Consider the following 25,036-nt stretch of genomic DNA (forward strand, 5'->3'; position numbering starts at 1 on the left):
ATCCAATGCTTTCCAGATGGTACTGTACATTTCTGCATTCATAATTCCATTAATTTTGACAAGATCCCCAAAACAACTGGCTGAAATGCAAACTCTAAACCATGACCAAACCTCCACTATACACATGGCTGTAGATACACACTTTGTACCTCTCTCCTGACCATAACTGATGACAAATTGAACTAAAAATGCAAAATTTGGAATAATCACCCCTTAAGACATTCTGTTACTGATTGTTATTCTAATTATTGTGTAATTTGGCAAAGTAATTTCTCCCCATTTCCATCATTAGGAATGGCTTTGTGACAGCTGCCTTTCCACTGAGACCATTTGTGAAGAACCGTTAGTGAACAGTAGAAGGATTAACTGAACGGCCGTATTGATTTTAAGTCCTGTGTCCCCTGTTTGTGTCCAGTTACTTAAGGACATAACTTTCAGATACTGTTTATTTACTGTAGGTAATTTTTTTAGGCCGACCACTTCTCACCTCATCCAGTTTAGATAATAATATGTAATTTTTTCATGTTCTTTTATATCCCACTCAAATAAAAACAATCCCTTTGTGTAATTTCTGAGAAAAACATATCATATTATTTATTTTATTTGTGTTTTTGAGTCAGATGTTACCTGATCCTCAGTGGCTCCACTCTCCACAGTGAACGGGCCCTTGATGCTCCCTTGCCAGCCTCATAGTTAACTATCCTAAAAGCAGAAGACACAAATGTGGGCCTCAGTTAAGTAATTTAAGTGACAGAAACAACATGAACAGTCCAACATGGTATGCCTCTGTTAAAGCTAAAAACACCCTCTGTGAACTGGATCCTGAGGGAAATCTGGCTCCAGATTAATTTGTTTTTGGAGACATTTTGATGTTCTCAAGAAAAATATCACAGTGTCTCCATATATATGATTATTCCTGCTTAAACCTCACTGTGCAGGTCAGAAAACAAGAGATTCTTATATTTTATGATAGTGACTCAGGAGGGAGAAAAAAAAAACTGTTGGGTTGAAGGCTATTTCAGTGCTTCTCAATAAATAACAGCCTTGTACCCTTCACACAGGATTACAACAGAAAGAGTTTGGATTGAAAAAAAAAAAAAAAAAAAAGAGGCCTCAGGTGAATTTTCTTCAAAAGAACAAAAACAAAAAAGTGGATTGAAAAGTAAATTTTGAACTCCTCCTATAACTTTAACATATGTGGTAAGTGTAAACGTTTGCAGTATTTCCTCACAGTTTAAGACAGAAAACAAAAAACTTTTTTTCAGTTTTAAAGTGACAACATTTTTTTAGTTTATTATTAATCACCCTCAAAACTATTTTCCCCAATGGTTAGTTTGAAAGATTTTATTAATTTAATTAATTAATTTAATTACTAACCTCTGCTCCCCTTCACTCTTGTCTGCTCCAGGGATGGTCAGGCTCTCATCATGCCCATGACAGAGACGCATCACATGTCCACCAATTAAAAAACCTAAAAGGCAAAAAAAAAAAAGTTCCATTTATTCATGAAAAAGAAATCATTTATTCTAATATATGGCTGCTTTGTTTTTCAAACACCATCAGTACATTAAAATGATGACAGGAAATAATACATTTTTAAATTATAAAAAGGTGGACTTTCTTTGAAACATTAACTTAAAATTGTGAGTTTAAATTAAACAGATTTTTTTATTTAGACACACACACACGCACACACACACACACACACACACACACACACACACACACGCACACGCACAGATGTGTTTTCACATCCTTGTGGGGACATCTAATTGACATAATGCTTTCCTTAGCTGCTTACCCTAACATTAAGCATCAAAAATGAATGCCTAAACCTAACCCTAACCTAATTGTAACCCTGACACTAAAAATCACATTTTGAGTCTCAGAAATGTCTTCAAACTTGTGGAGACGGGGATTTTGTCCCCATAAGGGCCTGTTGGTCCCTACAAGTATAGTAAACTTCCAATTTTTGGTCCCCACAAAGATATGTTAACATGGTTGTTGGGGTTTTTAAGCTTACCTACTGCCATGTTACTTGATGAGCAGGTAGGCTGGACATTCCACAGGGTCTGCATGAAGGAGGCATCCACGTGAAAGTTGCCATTGGAAATAGAGAGATGCTGGAAAAGAGAAGCACAGTTACGCGGGGAACAGTTGACCTTGAGTTAACCAGCTGTGTTAGCAGCAGGAAAACAGGGACATACAACACAATTTAGCAACAGTGCACAGACGAGGAAGATGTCCAAGCGCCTGGAGTTGAAAAGAGATTAAAACATGTCGTCCTTCTCATGAGGAGGACATGTTTTAATCTCTTTTATCACTGCAGGCCAAAGGCACTGCTCCATGTAACATGCCCAGATAATGCAATAATTCCTTTGAGATTAAAAATTAAGAAAGAAAGAAAAAATAAATACATTTGAAAAACACCTACTCCTGCTAGGTTGCATTCAGATGAAAGTGAAAAGTCGATATGAGTTTAGCTTTAGGCTATACCCAAGTAAGCATTGATGCAAGGATTTCTAACACATACAATACAGGCAAAAGGGTTTAGCAGCTGCCAATGCTCACACCCTAGAACACCATTAGGAAGTCCTTTAATTGTTCCAAAATATATTCTACAACATGAAAACAAGTCTTTACGAAATTCCCCTGAAAACATCATACTATCATACGATAATATGAGCACCAATTAAGTTTTTTTCCCCATTTGCCTGTATTTGTCCTAGCATGTCATTTAAAAATGTCTTAATCTGTAACAGTAGACATGCCAAGTCAAAACATCTATGCACTGTCTCTCTCAAAAACAATTTCTTATCATCCTCACATTTATCCAACAAAATCACCCTGACTTGATAAAAAGACATAAATGCCCCTGTCCTAAATGACAGCAATACATTCACTGTGATGTAATGAATGACAGTAATAATGCAGTGATTGCTTTTGCATTTCTGAGGTGTCCCATTCTTCAATACCTGAATTTCCGACAAGCTACTGCAGGTACAGGCTTTACAGTATCTTTGGCAGATTTGCTTTAATTGCATATTTTCCTCCCCGAAGGACTGGTATGGCCACTAGAAGAGAGTGCAAGTCACTTTCCCATGCCAGGCACGTCAATGTCCCTCACTTTTGCCATTTTTCGCTCTGCCTCTTCCTCTGTTTCTCCTCAAATCCCCCTCTCCTCTCTTTTCCATGTAAGTTAATTGAGGTCAGGTGTATAGCTCTGCATAGTGGAGACAGCATTAACTCAAAGCTCATCAGTCAGGCGGATGAGTTTCATAAAAAACATTATTAAAAAGGACCTGCATGGGGGTGGAGGGGACATGGGAGGGGATTCACAAGTAATCGGATTTCTAGTTCAGATAGCAAACGAAGGTTTTTTGAGTTTCCCTCCTGAATTGCCTTGTCACTCCAAAGTTGGTGAGAGTGAGACCGATATCAGGGTTATCCGAGTGCTACAAAACTTTCCAAAGTACCTTTTCAGGCAGACGGTGAACCAAAGCAGATAACTCCAGCTATGTGGGGCAAATAATCTTCAAAACAGAACCACTCTTCTTTGCATACGGCGCATTTGGTCTTTCGAGTTTAGAGGAAGACAAATCACCTCAGATATAAAAAAAATAAATAAATACCTGGCAGTAAAATAAGAAAGCTTCCAAAACAACAGCAGAAAATATCTGAATTAAGTGAGATTTGACAAGCGAACCAGACAAAAGAAAGTGAGAGATTATACAGAGTATCTGTACTCTGATGTAATCTGATTGTTTGAAGAACAGTACACATTCACGAGGGAAATCTGGAGTAAAGATGAAGGAAGAGCATCTGATTTAATGAAAACTGCTACAATTAATCTGTCATCATGTTTAAAAGCTGCATCCTCATTTTTAGTGGGTGGATAAATGATGTCCTTAAGTACTTTGGTGAACTACAGTGTTTTTATACTAAAAGTTACCAGAAGAGTAAATTATGTTTTCTTTTCTGCAAGCTGGTAAATGTTGCTTTGATTTAGCAAGCTGCAAATAAAATATACGCCATGTGCTTGTATATTAATGCATCGTATTTATGGCTTCCTGTGATGCTAAATAACTTCCATATCATCACAAGAAGAGGTAGTTTTGCCTAAATTATTGATAAGGTTCAGTCAAGCTACTCCTACAGTTTTACAGGTGGATAAAGTTTAACTGGATTGCAATGTCAGAATTCAATTTAAAAAAAAAAAAAATTCATCTCTTATCCAAAACAATGAAACAGAGTCTTGGAGATAAAACTACACAGCTTGTTTGCTTGTGACACTAGGACAAAACTAAGGAAATTTACATTTGGTGGATTATTTCTTTGTTGTAATAATGCTTCTTGGTAATGAATCCTATATGACTGGAAAGACTGTTTATTTCCCCTCAAATGGTCATCATTTGTGGCAGAGGGGTCATTTGGTTTATCATGCAAACATTTATCTCAGTCACAGGTGCGCTTCTAATGCCTTCTGCTCTTGTGAAGCTCTTTTAGATGTGACTTACTAGATATCTCTCCGTCGACACACTGACAAGAATCAGGTCGTCTCCAATGCGGACTTTCTCTCCCTCAGATCTCTGCTTGGATGCAGGGTGAATGGTCCACCAGCAGGACTCTCCTATTGACATAAATACACATAAAAATAATATTCAAATAAGTGGCAACAAGTGGAATATAAAGCTTGGGAAAATCTAGTGAGCAGTGCAGACACATACATGCCCTTTAAAAATCCCTCCTCTCTTTGGTTAGATCCTGTAGAAGCAGTGGAACTGTTTCCATATGATAAATGACCTTATGCTTTAGTTCAAATGTCGAATATAGCTGTACTGTGCACACACACACACACACACGTGGAGTTTGAGTATTTCTCCCAATAATTCAATCTCAAAGTTAAATCAACCTGAAATGATCAGTCCCAAAAGCTGAATTCACCTGAAAGCAGTAAAATCTCTGAAGTGCCTAATAGTCATACCATACCTATTGAATCTTCTTGCAGTCCGACATCAAATGACAGCTTGTCTGTCAGAGACCTTGATGTCTTCAAACAGGTCAAGTACTGGTGAGTGAAAAATGAACTAATGTTAGGTCAAATGAAACACTAAGACTAGCCATAAGAGGAATTCAGCTCATGTTAAAGTGTCTCATTAGAATACAGGGGTGAATTTAGTGCTAAATAATTAGTATATTAATCAATTAGTAAGGAATTCATTCATTGATTTTCTGTTTGAAGTTATGATTAAATGCTACTGTGCAAAAGTCTCGAGCCAGGTCTTATTTCTTTCTCTTTTTTTTTAATATAAAAATGAGAAAATGGGTGCAAACATACTTGGAGATAAATGATATAAAACCAAAACAGAATTTGTCCAATTCTAATAAGCTTGAAAGTCACCTTTATACTTCAACTTATCCTAAACTCTCTTAGGCAAGCTTTCATGCCTTTTCTTCAAGTAGTCTTCAGAAATTCTTCTAGAAGACTGTTGAAGGACATTCAAAGCTTCTCTTTCGATGTTGGCTACCTTTTGTTCTGTTCTCCATTAAGATCCCACACTGCTTCAATTATGTTGAGGTCTGAGCTCTGGGGAAGCCAGTCCATGACTGATAGTGTTCATTTTGCATTAGCAGTTAATGCATGCTTTTCCTCCGCTGGCAATGTGTTTGGGATGTTTGTCATGTTGAAAAATGAAGCAGTTGCTAGTAAAGTGTTTTCCAGATGGCACTGGATGGTCGAGCAAAATCTGATGGTGCTTTCTTTGTTCTTAATTTGATCAAATTTGACAAGAACACCCCACTGGATGAAATGTAACCCCAAACTATGGTAGAGACTCCATCATGTTCTACAAATGGTTGTAGACACTCACTACTGTACTTCTTTTCTGACCTCTTCTAATACATATTAAAACAATACTGTAAAATCCAGAATCGTTGCTCCAAGTGTCGGTGAACAGTATGTGGATTAACTGACAGGTCAGAGCCATATATCAGGTCTCTTGTCAGCTCTTTGTTGATTTTTTAAAAGGACAGATACATGCAGATCCTGTTCATCTGCTGTAGATTTGTGTTTTGTTTACTCCTGATAAGTTCATCTTCCACTTATCCATATTCCTTAAACTTTTTAAGGACTACACACCATGCAAAGGTACTCCTAAGGCAACACCTCTCTTGGTGACCTTAGTGCAAAAAATACCATTTAATTTCTGCCAAACTGTGTTACTGTTGTTTTTTTATTTTTTATTTTTTATTTTTGTAGATTTAGCCAAAAAAAAGAAAAAAAAAAGTGTATTTTTTCCAACAGGCCATTAGTAACAACGTATGTAAAGATACAATTTAAAATTGGTTCTTTACCAAGTTGTGTTATGTGCAGATGCAAAACTGGTTCATCACTTGAGTTAGGTGGCTTCTTATGTTGAAATCATACTGTAGGTCATTCTTCTGAAAGTATAAGGTTCAAGGACTGGACTGAAAATGGGTGACAAAGCAGCCAAAGTCCAAAGAAAATATTTGAAAGATCTCCAGAAAGCTTTAAGAACTATTGTTCAAGACCACTATAGAAAAAAGACAGTCTTTCTTTTTGGAAATGAAATAAAAAGAAACAAGTGGTGGCTCAAGACTTTTACAAAGAATCGTGTGAATTGCAGATTATGTTTTTCCAAACTTCAGTTCAATCAAAAGCAACTGAAGACTTCACAATCACGTCATGGTTCTAATATTTTTAAACACCAGGGCTTTTTCATTAAAGATTTTCTTTTTAGGTAGATCTACCTAAAGAAAATCTCCAACATAATAATACATTTACTTTACATATTAATTGGAGTCTTATATACTCATTTTTTGGTTTCTTTCTCATCAAATGGGAACAAATAATATAAAAAAAAGCAACTGTCATCAATAATGTAACAGACTTTGCTTTTCCCACATGAAGACCAATTATGTTAACTCGTGCATACTTGATAAACAGACCCCATGGTGAGCTAGGAAAATCCTTGTCCCTTTTAACTTTCTGTCATTCTTGCACATTAATACTCACCATGCCACTGAAGGAGTGGCGTAGGAGGATGGCGTGACCGTAGAGCAGGGTCCGGTGTCCACCCCCCTGACCCGCCTGCCAGGAAATAAACAGGTAATAGATTATTATCATACCCTAACACTCCTGACCTCTGAACCCTGACAGGTTAGTATCTCCCACTTTACTTCTGCATCAGTTATTAAAGTGCGAGTGGCTTTATGCTCTGTGCGAGCAAAGCATGGGACGTCCTGGATCAAATATCCTTTACTGAAGATCACCATTCCAAGTGCAAGCGGCAAAGAGAAAAAGAGGAACACAAAAAACTCCATTCACAGTCAAACAAACACATAGATAGTATCACACTCAGTAGACAACTTGCTCATTCTTGTGACAAACAAGAATAACTGTGAGGTTTGGTAGCAAAACACCTGAGGAAATGTGAGGAAACAGATGAGCAAAATAAAAAAAAAAGTAAAAAAAAAGAGTGGATCCTTTATCATCATGGTGAATAAAGAAATTGCTTCTTACCTTTTTAATCAACCTCTAGCAGCAGAATAAAAACAAAAAAGAAGATGACCATAAGCAGCAATAACTAAACCAGGTCTGCACAAGCAAGGTTCTGGCATTCATGGAGTCAGCTCACATTTAAATGAATTAATTAAATCAAACTCAAAGATTCATACGTACACGCACGAGAAGGTTCTTGTTAATTTCTAAAGGTCCTGCTTTAATGTAATTAGCAAATTTGGCCTTAAACTGCAAAATGTTAAAACAGTTTAGCTCACACGTGTATTGAAAGTCGTATTATCAGAGCTGTAAACAGACACTTTCTTCTCACCTACAGTACATTTAGAGTATCCACTCGGATTTAACATTTCTTTAAAGTTTAAACAATGATTAGGCCCTGCATCCACTCAAGCAATGCATAGAGGTTCTCCTCTAGTCTAGTTCTCAACATTAATTTGTATTTAATGGTAGGTTTACATTCAAATTAACTTAAAGGGAACTCCCAATGGTCCCCTGAATACGACCCTTAGCTAATTCTCATTTGGCTTCAAAGTCTCACCCAGATGGCTTGAATAAGTGAGACGAAAAAGGAAATGGAAAGGTTCGATCAAAAGAAAAAAAAAAAAAAAAAAAGGGGGGGGGGGGGGGGGGGGAGAGAGTATCCAGCAACAGCTGGGAGGGGGGTACTGAGAGAGAGCCAGCCTGTATTTCAGGCCTGCTGTCATGCTGACACATCACTGCCAGGAACTGTGACCTTTGGTGTGGTGCCCCTCCTGTGTATAAGCACTGTATCATGAATAGCTAGTACTGTTTTATGAAATTTGCTAGACAGTATTTTGTCTCGCTTACTTTGTCTCGTATTTTGTTGCAAAAGGATAAAGGGTGTGTGTGCTGTATACTTATGGATAATTGTGGTGATTTTAAGTATTTTTCTTCTAGTCAGAGATGGAAATAAAGAGGTAAAAACTGACAATGAATTGTTCATACTACCATTTATTGTCTCTGAATCTAAAGACTGCCATGCTGTTGCAGTGAGCAACAAATTTCATGATTTTGAACTAATGTGGACTCCATGAATTTTTTTGAAATAACTCTATGGAGTAACGCCAACAGTTACTTTCACATCTGCAGAAATCACTTCCTGGAAAGTAAAGGTAGCGTAATTTAATGATTTTGATGTTTTATAGAATTGATGACTAAAACAAGTTTAATAAATCTTCGGTAAACATTTTTCTTCTCACTCCAATCTAATTTCTGAAAATGGTACAGAATAAAAGTCTAATTCATTCACACAAAATCGCCCGTACTTCTTATAACTATATATAATATAAAAGAAAAGCAGGCCCCCTTAATTCTAACGTTTTACTCATCAGGGCATTAAAAAAACAAAACAAAATAAACAAACAAATCTGAGCCAAACCGGTTTCGGGTATGAAGCCAAAATGCTAAAGTAATAGGTGAAAAGCATATCCCATGTTTCAGTATCTTGTAGTAATCAATTTATGTATGAGTTTCAGTGTCCTACGTTGTTGTGGACGGACTTTGGCCCCACTTTTCTTTACGATGTTGCTTCAGGTCATTGAGGTTTGTGGGAATGTGTTTATTTGTAGTTTTCTTAGCATCAGCATTTCAGTGGGTTTGAAGTCTGGATTTTGCTGCCGTCTTCCTGTGTCATGACCCAATTATAGCCAACCTTTAGCTCTCAAACAGATATTCTCATATTTTACTCTACCAAACCTTTGGTAAACAGAGGACTTCATGGTTGACTTTCTTACTGCAAGGTGCCCAGGTCCCGTGACTGCAAAACAAGCCGAGATCATCACCTCTCCACCGCCATGCCTGACAGTTTGTATGAGGTGTTTTTGCTGTGCATTATGACCGAAAGGACAAGCCAAAGGACAATGTCCCAGACGCCTAGTGTTTTGTTCAGATTCAACTTTGCAAACCTAAAGGGTGCTGCCATGTTTTCATTTCTCCTGGCAACCCCTCTAAACACGGCATACTTGTTCAGTCTTGTTCTAATTGCCACATCATCAACTTTAACATGCTAACTGAGACCTGTAGAGTTTGCACAGTTTGACCTCGGGTTGACTTTGCTGAAATGTCCTTTCCTGGTTATGAGCATATGTTAAAATCCAGACCAGCAAACTATCAGAACTTCTTCTTTTACAGAGCTGGTCAAACTTGCTGAAGATCAGTTAATATGCTGTATTTGATTAGCAGTACCTGGCTGTTACTGCTTCCATAGGAATTAAAAGGGTAAGTAAGCAGGAACTAAGTTCTTTTTGTTTTGTGTTTTTTTAAGAACAGGCTTGCATTAAATCCTGTAAAATCTGCCTTTCTGACCAATGACCAGCTTCTGCAACACATACTACAAGGATTTCATTTTCTACCATGCTTACTTTTTTGCTGGACGCTCATCAATTATTGACCAACTATACCTAACCTAATACCTAGAGTAACTAAGATAATCCCCACAAATATATCCTTGCTTGCATTTAAAAATGTGGTGTGTATGTACAATTGCCAATACTCATTTACAATTACAAGAATTAATCACTGTCCATTTTTTCCCAAGGCTTGCTGTAAAGCTTCTGAAGGTTTTATAGCAAACTGTGACTAATGGATCTTCCTAAATGTACAGTTAATATCTGATCTCATATGGACTGGCCTGAGGATGGGAAAAAGCAAAGTAATCAATTTTCCAAGGAGGAGGGAAAAAAAGATTCAGCCCAGTCTAATTTGCTAAGTATCACCTGATACATTGACTTTCATGCACATATTTAATGTGCTGTCCTTCGAATCACTGGATAACATACAGCTTCATTTGCTTTGCATTAACTTAATAAAAATCACATTAAAATATCATATGCATTGTGATGTACAATGTTTGACATGTAGTTAATAATAATAATAATAATAACAAAAAATAATAATGAAAGCATTCATCCAGTAATCTGATCCCAAACATTAAAAGTGCACTGAATAATCCTCAACAGCTGTGCATGTGAAGACTCTGAAATCAAAACTGATTTCAGGACATTTCCTCTTGTCAGTACTCTTGAAATCAATTGATGTTAGAGACCAAACCCAGAGAAAACAGAGAAGCACACCGAGACCACAAAGCGAGTTTCCTGCCAAAATGTGGGTTTTCTAAATTAAACAAATTAATGACCAAGGATACCACTTGTAAGCTAAATTTATGATATGTAGCAGAGATATTTCAAGTTGTAAATCAAGGCTTGAATTTAGTCCATGAAAAAACAAACGGGGATAATAAACGCTTGAGCAAATGATTAGCAGACTTTTAAGCGCTTACACACAAGGTATACAGGCAAAGACATTTTAATCATGAGCACAGTTTGACAGTACCAATGGATGTCTATTTCTAGACTACCATAAGAGCTCTGAGACAAGTTAATCAATTGTCTCTACACTAGTCTGACCACTGATGAGGAAAAAGCCTAATTTACTATCTTGAGGATGTCAATCCCCCCCCAAAAAAGTGTCCTTTTAATTCTATTAATTGAAAATTCATTTAAATGTACCACCAGTGGTATAATAATGGTGGTATAAAATATACTACCTGTCTTCTAGCTACATACATGACAAATAAAGCTTTCAAGACAGTCAAGAAATAGACGTTGCTTTAAGTGAAAGCACTTAAAGTTTCAACCATTTAACTGCCAGTAAGTACGTCTGTCATGCACGCTGACAACATGATGGATGAACAAACTGATGGACCTACCCATTTTTCATGGTCAGCGCTCTAGTAACACACAAATACAAATAAAAAGAATGTGTTATCGGGATGTATGGCAGTCAATTATACAAAGTTGAGAGCAAAAATTGGGAGAATTATAGTGGTGTGAGGAGGTACAGCGATTTATTAGCCTTGCTACCAGAGAGTTTGTATTCTAGCCAACATCATGTTGTCTTGCCAAACAAGGCCAGCCAACAATGCTGCACTGTTGAGCACAAAACAAATCTGCTACCCAGGCTAATAACAATGCAGTGCTGATTTTCCAGTGAGGGGAACCAAGTGGTTTACAAACTAAGACACTTAGGGAAGCATCTGTGTCAGAGGCCTATGCTGTGCAGAGCAACTGAGCACTTGGGCTATTTTGCATTAGTATTGTAAGCTTTTGTACTCAGCTTGTCTTACAAATAACTGTGATGCCCTGTAGTGGTCGGGTTCCTGTAATTGCCACAGTTGTACTGCACAATGATTCATGCTACCATCGCTTTGTCATCTCTATTCCTACAGTACCAGTGGTCTATCCAAAGTTTTAACTCATAATAATAACTGAATGCGTCACCTGAGGAATGCTTTCTAACTAAGAACAGACCATGTGTACTGAGTAGGAACAGTGACTAAAAAAATACAAACAATTACACAAGCACAACATTTTTTTGTATGTGGGTGTTTGTCCAAATTTAAATACCAGAGCACTGTTTTCTCTTTGTTTTTCCCAGAAGAAATTTAGAGTAAACAAGGGTGTATCAAGCGCTACCCATCGCCTGACCTCGCTTTATTAAATCTATAATGTGTGCTAGAAGTGCTGGGTGATGAGAATAAATGAAACATGAAATGGCTCTCTTAGAGCACAGCAGCATGAGTGAATATGGACATCTGACTGGTTTACAAACCACATCCAGCCCGCTGGAGGGCTTCTGTGCGATCGATGACACCCCCACGGCACTACAGAGAATCTGCCATATCCAATATTACTTACCTGCTCTAATAAACATGTCATGTAAGCTGGTGCAGTGACGGGAGGGAGAGGCTCACACTGTCGTGTAAATCAAGAGAGGATGTGGTGGATGCAGCAGTGCACTCACAGATAATTTCCCCCCTTTCTTTCACCCTCAGTGACCTTTATTTATCTCTTATCAGGAATGTATTACAGAGAATGAAGGGAGACAGGTTCTGCTTAGAATTCAATTACAGTTCTCAGTGTTAAAATAGTTCAGAGCATTGCTAGGTCTGGTCTGGTCTGGTCTAAATGCGACTGGGATTTGATTGAAGCTACTTATTGATTTTTACCATTGTAACTTTAAAAAGTTAAAGATCTGCTCAAGTTTCAAATATAGACACAGTTACTCAGGAGTTGTCATTAACAAATAAACCTTTTTCAGTTTGGACTGACATTTCAGGCAGCTGTGTTTGATGTCATGGTTAAAGCAAGCTTATTTCCCCCCATTCATACCACTCTGTTCTAAATTATGTTCTCAAAGTTTTACACTTTAAACCTTTCCCATAAGGAACTAAAAGCTGACCAGCTGAAAGAAAAAAAAAAAAAAGCTTCAATCAAAGCAAGCAAAAAAATATATAAACATACACATTTTAATTCGAACCCCTCAGACACAACCAGACAACAAAAAAGATGTAATGACCCAAATGGGACAGTTACTTGTGTCATGTTCCTTTGTGTGCTGATGTTAATTATCACAGCTACTGTGACTATAATGACTATAGCTAAATACTAACTGCATAAAGCATACGCAGCCATAAAACAAATATCCAGGTAGCTTTCACAAACATGGAGTTCTGTTAGTTTAGTTGGTCAGATCAGGTTCTGTTATGCCTATTAATGTCTGTCATTGACCAGCTGGATTTTCATTTGATGTTCAAAATCAGACTTTAAATAGGTGTAAAGGTTGGAATTAGCCTTGACTGGGAGGCCTGCAAAAAATTCCAGTGTTTGAAGTGAGAAGCCCCTTGAAGTAGATTTCATGTATTTATATTTCCAGTACTTTGACTGCTCTGACTGTGAGGGCCAGCTTTTAAAGTTGATTAACTATAAATAACAATAAGGTAAATTGTGTTAGCTTGAAAAGGGAATGAAGAATATTGTTAATTTACACTGATATTACGCCTTATTAAATACCAAGACGTTTACTGTTAAGAAAAGAAAAAAAAAAGCTCAAGCCCATCTTACAACAGACTATTAATGATAGATTACAGACTGATTAATTTAGGTTTGTGTGCATGAATGTGTTTGTCTTGCAAGCATTTGAGTGTGTTTGTATGCATTAGATAGAGAACAAGGGGGCATCAGTGGGGAGGAGGAATGTACTCACCCCTTCGCTGCTCTGCCCAGTGTTAGCCAGCATCTCCTGCAGGGCTCGCACTGACAGTGACTGCTCCAGCACAAAGTTACAGACACAAAGGTCCGGAGGAACATACTGCATGACAGAGTAAAAGAAAAATAAAAAATTAGCGTGCAGGGAATGAGGAAAGGACAAAAGCTCAGGAGGAACAAAATCAAAGTTGGAGAATGTAGGTATTTTGAGCAAAATCAGACTCTTGTCAGTACAAAAATAAAATAAATAAATAAAAATGTGAACAAAGTTTACCGTCCTAGAATTTCCTTTCATGTCATCTGCAGGGCCTCTGCACCCAGCTTCCCTAATCTGGAGTACTTTTTTCCAGAGATGAAAATAGGTTGATATAAAAAGAACTTGAGACTCAAAAGTTCAGAGACACAACCTTTGAAGAAACCTCGTACTGACTGTGAAACTTATTCTATAAATGTATTTAATGATTCGGATGATGTGCACCATCCAAACAAACCGCTGGCCTACATAAATGTCACAGTGAGACGTAGCTTTAATCCAAAACCAGCAACTAAATATGAGGATAAATATGATACACATGATACTGGTTAAATAGCATAGCATAGGGGCATTGAAATTATATTTGTGTATTCGATTTTAGATACAAATTTTTAACATGCGGTGTTAATATGTATGTTAACCTTACTTTGAGCTGAAATATACTGATTTATTTAAGCACATGTGATCGACATTGCAGAATTGTTTACAGAAGTAAATGGTTACTGAATTAGTTGCGAGCCCTTATCTTAGACCAAATCAAGTGAAATATATAAACTCCTGGCACTCATAAATAATTCTAATAACTCACATCTTCTTTGCCATCCTGGGATTATGAGGAACTGTGCAGCCTGGAGCTACAATGACCAGTTATTAGTCTGGCTAGACCTTATTCCTCAGGGCTGTTTGACTCTGTTGTAATAGGCATCAGATTTGGCTTTTAGAGTGAAGAGCACATTTGCTATGCTTCAGTTAATTTAGTAATAACTGCCTTCTATAAATTATTCAGTGATGAAAGTTTTTCAACAACAGGGCGTTATGTGGTCCTGGGATGATTGTGAAAAAAAATACAAAGTTTATTCAAAAATTTCATAGCGATGGTCTTCAAGAACAAAATAAGACATTTAAAGATATATAATCTGTACTGCAAATTACTTGTAGCTCAAAGGCAGTACTAAAGCTGGCCCGTTCATTAGCATCTGTTTGTCAAAGTAAAAAAAAAATATATATATACACTTTGTGATTTGCTAGATGGCACTGTTGATTAACATTACACTGGCCACAAGACATATTAAACAGTAAGTACAAAAACAAAATAGCTCTAAGTCCGTGTCTCCCAGATTTATTTCCATTTCATAACAGTCACCTTCACCTAACATGACTATCATATATCATATCCATCTCTTTCCAGCAAAGAAGATTACAAGCAGTGATTTAAGGTACTGGGTGAGTAACACAACCGCCTGACCCTCGACCGCTGCAGTGAGGTGAGAAATGTGAGCAGAGGGGAGGGCTGCTGGGTGATAATGAGGATGGGGCTGCCGTGCAACTTAACACAAACATGCACAAGAACCTCTAAAGCCACAGGGTGTCTGTGTATGCAACCGTCTCACTGCGTCCCAAAACCAACAACCTGCACACAACTGCTGTCCACTCATATTTATGGTTTTCTTTACCTTCATGTACATTAGGATAAGATGTCCACATTTGCTATGTTATGAAAAAACATTTTATTAAAGGCTAGAAACCCCAAAGAACATAAAACTGAGAAAGGCTCACTTTAAAATTGAGTTTTGTCTTGGCACGATGCAGCTACACCTGTGGTGTCATGCGACCTTCTACAGTGCTAACTCGCAACCTGCTGCAAACCTTGCACCTCTTATGAATTATTCACCACCAATTTTCCAATTATCATACTTCTTCCAGGCTTGGGAAGACACTCTGATCACGCCGACTGGTCTGGGCAGAGCAGACACTGTGTCTCACTGTGGTCACATTCACCTTTAGAAAGTTTCATGTCTTTCGTGCCCTCCAGAGCGAGCTTCGCTCAATAAAAATGGGTAAAATAATCCTTTAAGAACAGGATTTTCCATAAGAATACCATTTCTTATGAAAACTATTCAGAAGAGATCCAACTACAATAGTTATTCTATTGTCATGTCACTTCATTTTATTTGATAAATCTGGTCATATTTCAAAATGTAGCTTACTAATAGTCATGGTCTTTGTAAGTCTGACTATAGTATCTCATACAACAACAACCTTAAGAACCAGATTTTGTTTCTTTGTTTATAAGAATGGTGGCTAAAAAAATAAATAAAAAAAAAATAACACAAGCTTTCAATGTATCTGAAGTATTGCTTATAATATCACATATTAATGCAAACATATTTAAAACATTGTCTCAAAAGCCCTTGTTTCACTTTGGCCTTTTCTCTGGCACTGGCAAGCAGCCAGGCTTCGTTAGAGTCTTGGAAATGGAGGTGTCAACACCTGAGATAAGCTAGCAGACTTCGTGCAAAATCACAGCTATCGGCCTTAATTCTCGACCACATTTCACACTCAAGGAGACCAGAAGCATTGTCACTGATCCCAAGGTGAAAGGTGCTCATGACAGTCTGTCTAGAGCTCTGCAGGTGTTGCCCTCCAGCTCAACAGTTTCAGGTGAGTGAGCAAAAACATACCCACAGGTCCAGAAAATTTATTCAAAGTCATAATGCTCAGTGGCCCAATTAAAACCTCCAATATGCACATCTCATAAAAAACACAGCAGAACCAGGTTTGTGTGGCCATCGGATATAACTAATGGCCACTTCATTAGTTAAAGCTGTTCAACTGCTTGTTAACACAATAACATAACAACTTATTCAGCATTTAGCCAGGCGGACAGGGTCAAGGTGATCTGCTAAAGTTCCAAGTGAGTATCAGAATGTAGAGGAAACTTGATTTAAGTTATTTTGAATGTATGTGGAATAGTTTTTGGCATTTCAGAATTTGGATTTTCCCATACAACGACTCCTAGGATTTTCAGAGAATGGTCAGAAAACCAGAAAATGTCCAGTGAGTAACAGTTCTCGGCTTAATTGCTCGATGATAATGTAAGACAAGAAAACTGAGATGCCAACAGAGCGCTATTGGTGTTGAACAACTGCCTGTATGATTAATCCCATTAGATGAGTTTTCTTAAACAATAAAAGAGAGGATATGTGTAATTGTGTCAGAATATTCTTATCTGAAGCAATTTCAAGAAAGCAAGCTGCTCAGATGAATATATTTGAAGACTACTGAACATTAGATATGAGGTTTTCCAAAACCTTAATATGCCGCTAAATCAAGAAAACAGCTTCTTACAGCCTCTTAAAACTTCTGGCTGTTCACTAATAACAAATTTTACTTGAATCTAGAAGCTAAACTAATCTGAAAAAATATTTAGCTTTTTTATGTTTTGATCATTCAGCTGTAATACTTGTCCCATGTTAAGTCAGAAAGTGCGAAGCAGTAATTATTTGTATGAAACTAAATTATACAAATTTATTGAAATAGTCTGTTAAATTAATGATAAAGAACACACCTTTCAAAGAATGGATGAAAACCTCTGTTGTTTGAAAAATAAGGGGAAAAAAATTATGCAGACAACAACAGCACAACCCCCTGGCAACGATCTACTGCTAAGGTAGAAAATGTACTTCCCAAGTAGTTGGCAAGTGTTGCCAGAGGTTGCCTGCTGTTACAAAGTTAAATTGGTCACAGCACGATGCTAGAGAAACCGGACTACCACTTGGCAAGTAGTTAGCAAGTGTTTGAAGACAAGCCAGTGTTTTCCATGTAAACTATAGATAATCATGCAGTTCACTAGCAATTAAAGCAATCAGAAAGAGGTTTTTGGGAGGGCGACAACTTTCACATATCGATAACCAGGAACCTCCAGCCACCGCATTGAAACTGGCTAGGGAATACACATTAGCAACTGCAGTTTTCCAGGGGGTTGCTGCTTGGTTTCCAGCCCTGCGTGATGGCTCAGTCAAAATGAGACCTCAACTGCCTCGTTTCAGTGGAAAGCAAAATCCAGTAACTACACTGAAATTTTTTTTTCCTGTTGGAGACCAGTTTGAAGTAGGCGAACACTTTCAATCACAAGGCAATTGCACAGGTCAACTACTGGGAGGCAACTCTGAATATAAGTAGCTATGAATTTTAGTTTAATATGCAATCAACATATGTAAACAACATCAGATTTGCTATGCTCTTCAGTAGCACAGTAAACAAAGCTTTTGGGCATCCTCACCTTAGCTTCAGATGTTGATTCCAGGTAACATAGACGGTTTCCAAGTCCCTCGACGGCCAGGCAGAACTTACGATGCTCCTTCTGGATGGTGGCCACACTCTGGAGCACCACCTCATCATCCTGCCAGAAGAAAAGGAGGGTTAAAGCCAAGCATGTACTTAAATTAATCCACCCAAAATAAAAACCAGATATCTTGCAGACAGTTAAGCAGGGGCAGGAGGTAGTATTTTGAACAGTATACCTACATATTTTATAACAAACAATAGCCAAAAGAATCAAGAGGGTTCTAGATGGATTTAGAAGCATATTCCAGCATAATCAAGCACAGCCAAAACTGTGGATTGTAGATAAATGTACAATGATCTTGAGACTCGTGAATAAAAAGAAAAAGAATTGTTTTTTTATATAAGAATACAATCTTTGTCTTTAATTTTCCTGATAGGTGTTCCACATGAGTTTTAAAAGAGAGTCTAACATCTAGCCTCTACAGGCTGGATACTTTCAGGGGTCCTTATAAATGGCAAGCACTTAGTTTTCCCAGAGTTTAAAACAAGTTCATGTGTGATAAAAGATTTCTGAAAAGCTTCAAAAGGAGATTGTATATTTTCAATGGCCAGATCAACAGACGAGCCAGTGGCAAATAAAACAGTGTCATCTGCATAGAAATATACATTACAGTTTTGGGTGGCAGAGATAATATTGTTTTTGTAGAGGGTGAATAAGAAAGGTCCCAGAATGGGTCCCTGTGGAACACCTGTATAAAGAGTAAATGGACTTGACCTGAAATCCTTGGAAGAAATTTCCTGAATTCTATCATAAAGTTATTCATTGGCAATAATAAGTAATGAGTTTTTTTCTTTGTTTTTGGCTTGGCAAGACAGTTTTGAGATTGGGGGTATTGGGGGTAATTATTCAAATCACTATTACCACATTTATGGAGTAGGAGCACCTGTGCAGGATTCAACACTTCTGGATTTTTGCCTGTACCAAGTCTTAAGTGGCTCCACAGTGCAGTGTCTTAAACATTTGCTTAACAAATGAAATATCCCTGGTCCATCTTAGGAGGAGAAACGGGTCCCTTGGGGAAGGTCAAAAAGTAGCTTGTAGCGGCTGTTAAATTAAGAATATGATTTATAGGCATTAAGGTAAAGAAAGATGGTCTTAGATTTCTTTGGGTTTAAGGTAGCCAGTTTACTGCAGACCTCCCTATGGCTTATCAAAGTAAAAGAAAAAAAAATCTAATATTATAGCTACACTTGTTATCTAACGCAACCTCTATAGCGTTAGATAACAAGTGTATATAAAATAGTCCAGCTAAAATTAAGTGCAAATTAAAAGTCTTGCAAATATCTGAATTCTTAGTGATTTTCAAAAACAGAACTTTGAGAAACTTTTTCAAGGAAGTGATGAAGACGAAGTTTTAAAGTATTTCCAGAGGAATCTGGAGAACTGACCAACACCATCAACCAACACTGGAACAAAACAGGAATTTTAGAAAGATTTTCACAACAATATTCACGTAAGTTAAAGAGACGTGTAAAAGTCTGTTTCAGTAGCTCTGATTGCTGATGTTAGAACACACCATGTAGCCGTGGGATGTTCATCCAACAAACTTGGGATCTTGTTAATTATGTTGGTGACTGTTGCTCCTGCAAAACAGTAGGTTTTTACTGACTTTGAATGGATATTCCTTGTTATTAAGTCTGGTAGTACCAGCCCGATGTCCAGTATCCAGTGTCCAGTTGTTTTGGGGGTTTGGGAGCTTGCCGATGACTACTACATTAGAGCATCCCTTTTGTTCAATTCAACAGCAGAAAAGGAGATAAAGTACATTAATCAAAGTACTGAGGGCAACCAGTTTGAAGTGATATAATTTCTAAACCATTTACACAGATTCTGGTATCGCTGTGAAATAAAGACAGACCTCAACTCAATCAGTACAACAAATGAACATCTGTATCTGTTAGAGTGGAGAGCGGGCAGGCTCTATTTGGCAAGGCATGCACGGATATTGATTTGTTTGCGTATGCAAGTGTATAGTATGTGTGGTGTGTGCACGTCTCCTGCCAGCTCACATCCCACACTAATCTGAGCTGATGGTTGCCATGGTTCTGGCTCCCACCTCCTTCACAGCAGTATTAATTCAATAGATTTAGATACAGGCTGTACAGCAGCCACAGACTCAGGAGGCAAGATAACAGACCCTAACAATATTTCAAATAACGGCACATTGGAGCCTAAATCATAGGGAATTTGGTGTGACTGCAAAATAAAAGCCCTAGCATGGAAAATCATTTAAGTGGGGTTTTTATTTGCCGAATAATCTTGATGCATAAAGCATTCAATTTCAGCTCATACAAATCCTACAATGTAGGAGAAAATTGTCTCCAGTCTGTAATTTCACACTGCTTTATGAATAAAAATGAATTGGAAACAACTGAAAGCATGCGTCTTTCAGGAGCTATTTTCTCTAATGACAAATCTGTCAATTGTTTTAAGCAGACGTAAAATGTTAAAACAAGGTTGTAAAGGTTCAAAGTCAAGCTGTGTTTCATATTAGTCTTACTCTTTCTGGCATCTACATGTAACGTGAGGGTTCACTAGATGGTTTGGAATCTCTTTACATACATATAGGAGGTATTCATATATCAAAGATGGACCCAATGGAGTAATAGGCCTGGATTTGCACGAATCAATAGTCTTTAATGTCTGCATACTAAATACATGGCCAGAGCCAGTTCACTTACCTTTTTTAAAAAATTAAAAAAAACCATACATAAATAAAATGAACAGGAGAACGGTTCACCTGGCTGTTTCTTAAAAGTTTTCCAGTTCAATTAAACCGGTTGTTGCATACCAGGAGTCTTTACTTCCAAACTTCCACCATGAAAAAAGTGTGTCAAATGCTAGAACAGGCTCTTCAGGTGGTCTACAGCAATCAGCAGCAAATACAGTATATAAGGCAATAACAATTCCAATAAGCTTGAACATAAATATCTGGTCCTTAAACCTCAACACAGTCTGAACTCCCTTAGACAATATTTTTTGTAATTTATTTAAGTAGTCTTTTTATTTGTTCCCTGTCATGAGAACGTGATCCCACACTGCTTCAATAATGCTGAAGTCTGTGCTCTGAGGAGGCCAATCCATGACTGAGACTCTTCCGCTGTGTATTTGTTTATCCACATAAGCTGTTATTGCATAGGAAATATGGGATCTTTGTCATGCTTAAAAAACAAAACTGTTCCCACTAATGTGCTTTTCTTATGGTGGATTACAACCTGGAATTTATTTTCTGTAGTCATACTTCAATTAATATTGAGAAAATTTCCAGCACCACTGGCTGAAATGTAACCAAATAGCTTCTTTGAAGATTTTTTTGAAGATTCAAGGGGAAAAAAAAAAATTGTATTTTTGTGATAAAGTGCCTAAGGACACGGTTTAAAATTTGTTCTTTGCCAAGTTGTCTGTTATGTGTAAACAACACTGGTCCATCCCTTGAGTTAGGTGCATTTTTGTGCATGAATGATTCATAGGTTAGGGTTAAACAGCTTAAGAAAAACAAAAGAACAACAACAAAATAACTCCTCTGAAAATGGTCAGCTACAAAAACAAACAAAAAAAAAACCCCACCCAAAATCCCCCCCCCAAAAAAAACAAACAAACAACTTTTTAACCCTTTCACTTATAGTGGTCACTACAGTGGATAGCTATTCAAAGGCTGTTTTCTTGTATTTGTGTCAGTGTTGATGGTATACTTGGAAATACCAAATTCATAAGTCAAAACATATGTTGTCCACCTAAATGGATGTAAAAGAAACTCTCTGAAAAGTACATGTTAAAAAATGAAGTTCAAAAATAGTTTTGTCATGCCTAAAGATGAATAAAAAAAATACTTAAGAAAAAAATCCTGCTTGAGGTTGTCATAATTCATGCATGAAAGGGTTAAAGACCTTCAAAAAGCTCAAGACTAGTTTGAAGAATGAAAATATACAATAAACTATCTCCTTGGAAGCAAAACATAAAGAAATGAGGGGTTGTTCAAGACTGTTGCACAGTGCATTATATATTGATGTGGGCAAACATTGCTCTTCTGGCTGCTGGTCCTGTGAAAGACTGACCAGTGACTTTAATCCTAATGAAGGCTTTGATCCACATGAGCAGCAACTGGATTAGTTGACCTTAAGTGGCAGCAAGTACATTTCACCAACTTTAAGTTTAAACACAAGAAAAGCAAATTTCTAATGTCTCACCACTACTGAAATACAGCTAAAACAATGTCAGAAATTAATGGATAAAGAAACTAACAATTGGATTTTTAAGAAGCATTTAAAAAAAACAAAGTTGTGGTTTTAAAAATATATTTTGGTCGTTCTATATGATCCAAGTGAAACAATCCAGTGAAATGTCATGGTGAAATAAGTAGGTGGTCAAACTGGCACAGTACCGCATATGGGCATCATTTTAAAAACCCACAATCCAAGTGTGGGCTTCAGGGAGGTGATTACTGATAGCAGAAAGCATCAGTATTGCCTCAGAATCAATGCTGCAGCTTTCTTTGTAGTAGTGTGATGGAGGAAACACAGTTTGCTCTTACAGGCTACAGATAGAGAAACTCAATACGGCCACAGGATGACCCAAGACTTGTCACCTCTTTAAAATCAAGTAAATACGGCTCTTTCTTTTCAGCTGTTTGGAATTCTGGTGGCCTTGTGAAAGTAATGGGGCCTGGCACCATTACCAGCATACTATATTTACCCTAGGGTGACTTGACTATGACCAAATCACAGATGGCTTTTTAGTGAAATTTTCTGTTTGTTAGTAGGAAAAGAAGACTGGACAACTATTACGGATTTGTGCATATTTGAAATCAATAAAATCAGACAACCACAGTGTCTTCCAGAGCCAGCTTCACTTTGATAGTGTTGCTTTAGAACCAGAAGTGGTCAGAGTTGCACTGAGATCAGGAATCTGCATAAACTGGATGACAAACTGTCATCTGAGCAGTGTGAAGCAACAGGAGGAAGAGCAGAATGGACGATGGTTCTAAATAAAAACAACCACAGGGGACACTGTAAGGAGTGAATTTCTCCCATAAAAATCCCATCTCTATGATCAGTTTCCCAAAAGTAATGAAATGGCCATGTGTGGCCACAGCCAAGACACTTTAAGACACTTTCTGTCTGTCTCTGCACTCTTGACTTGATTCCAAGCCAGAGAATCTGGTGAATCTAAGGCAAAGTGATCCCTGTAGAAGCAGCGTGACCATCTGCTAGACAGCTAAAGACCAGCATCATTACTATGTATAGGGCCCTGTCCTGTAGCAGGAGGAGGTAAATGAGGGTTGGGTGGCTGATTCCTCAGCTTTCAAGTGTAGAGCGGGAACTTGACCCTGCCCACACCTAAACCAACCCCACCCGTCCTCTGAATCCTGTGAGTTTGACACATCTCCAATCTAAAGAATACAAAATCGTTTCTTACACTGGTTAGAGATTTCCTTGTATGACCACTGGAACTGTGTTGACTCTCTATCAGACTTGCAGCATTTCCTACACTCTTTTTCTTCTTCAATAACTGAACAGCCAGCCTGGCTCAACAGACAGCAACAGGTGGGCGTGTGTGCGCTGCCTGATGCATCCACCAACTGACACCCGAGAACTCCCCATGCTCCAGCATGCCAAATAAACTCCCACAACTCGCCCGGCGCTGCCACCAATGTGAACTTGAGAAAAGGTGAATCTGTTCAATCCCTCAGTGTTTCTATTTTGATATGCAGGCTTTGCACACGTTCAGTGGAGATCAACACAGACAGGCTTTGGTGGTTAGAAATGTAAGGAAATCAAGGAAATCCCAGCACATTCGTCTCCTTGTTCACACTGCCTCAGTGGGTAGTCTGTCAAAATTGCCCTGTCTGCTCGGGAGTCATGTTTCTCATAAATGTCAGGCAGGGTGCTAAGTACAGATTGAGCTACGAGTTTTCAGTGAAGCTTAGCTAACAACATGGAGAGCAAAGCAGAAACAGTGTAGATGTGTGAGAACTACAACCTGATAAGCTTGATATACATTGATGTTGATGCCCATCTGATATGGATCTGATATCTAAGTTTCTGATATGGAAAAACAAGATTTTTTCATAAACAACTGCTTTTCGGATCTAAAAATTTCATTCATTCATGACTGATCAGTCAACTCCAAGAACTTCACTATAAGTGAGGATATTTTTCACAATCTCACAACCTTATGTTAATTTTTTTATAACCTTGAAGAGCCTTGGGTAAAAAGAAAATGATAAGAGAAAAGCCTGACAGACTGTAGTAGCAGTGAGAAATAGTACTTGAAGAAGACAGGAGCACTGAAAACCTGATAAATTAGTAATCTGACATTTTACTGTAGCTTTATGAGCATTTTTCAAAAGCCAAGATGCCCCTGAAGGTAGAAATAATCTTCTGCACTGAATGAGAGCTAATGACCCAAGTCAAAGACTCAGTGTTTCTGGTTAATGGGCGAGGTACGTCAGATTAGGCCACAGCCTGTTTTCTGCTCTGCCTCAATTTTTGTTTGAGACAAACTGAACTTTAGCAGAACAGTCAGCTGCAATGTTATATCTGTAGCTTCTCAGTCTTTAGTTGGTCTATCTTAAGGAATAAATGATGAATTGAAGCCCAATTCATTCTTGACTGTCTTGATACTTAAGGTAAAAAAAAAAATCTTTAAAATTATATAAATGCTCAAATTACAGTACGCCCAACTCAAACAAAGCAAAAAAAACAACAACAAACAAACAAAAACATGATGGTATAACACCATTCACACCTGAAAAGCTATTTGGCTATAAGATTCATGAAATCGCTCCATCCTTGAATCTCACACAAGTATAAAACCTGGAATCCAGTTATTGATTTGATCTTACATTTATTTAATCTTTATTCTTGTCATGCAAAACATACTCATTACAATTAAGGTGTTTTGTTAAAAAAACAAAACAAAAGACGAATAAATGACAGCATTGTCCAAGAAGGAGAAAGATGTCCTTTCATTTCAGATGTTTAATCTTCCACAGAAGTCCACAGCACTCCCTCCTGGAATAACAATTCATCATCTATACAAGTCTG

General features: G+C 37.6%; 1 protein-coding gene across 9 annotated transcripts in view; it reads right to left on the bottom strand.

The window, feature by feature from the left end:
• ryr3 (ryanodine receptor 3) overlaps positions 1–25,036 on the bottom strand; it is a 117,471-nt gene that overhangs the window by 82,858 nt on the left and 9,577 nt on the right. For 4 of the 9 annotated variants that reach the window (XM_040018289.1, XM_040018286.1, XM_040018287.1 and 1 more), the window contains exons 2-9: positions 17,925–18,044; positions 13,607–13,711; positions 7,037–7,111; positions 4,990–5,068; positions 4,518–4,630; positions 2,024–2,123; positions 1,378–1,471; positions 628–702 (exon numbers count right to left, since the gene is read on the bottom strand). In XM_040018289.1, the coding sequence (XP_039874223.1) occupies positions 628–702; positions 1,378–1,471; positions 2,024–2,123; positions 4,518–4,630; positions 4,990–5,068; positions 7,037–7,111; positions 13,607–13,711; positions 17,925–18,044 (761 nt within the window). Of the gene's footprint in view, positions 1–627; positions 703–1,377; positions 1,472–2,023; positions 2,124–4,517; positions 4,631–4,989; positions 5,069–7,036; positions 7,112–7,543; positions 7,559–11,270; positions 11,292–13,606; positions 13,712–17,924; positions 18,045–25,036 lie in introns of all 9 variants that reach the window. The other 5 variants (XM_040018282.1, XM_040018283.1, XM_040018281.1 and 2 more) reach the window with 3 other exon arrangements.

This window comes from Simochromis diagramma, unplaced genomic scaffold (genome assembly GCF_900408965.1).
Source record: "Simochromis diagramma unplaced genomic scaffold, fSimDia1.1 OVJJ01000802.1, whole genome shotgun sequence".
Classification (NCBI taxonomy): domain Eukaryota; kingdom Metazoa; phylum Chordata; class Actinopteri; order Cichliformes; family Cichlidae; genus Simochromis; species Simochromis diagramma.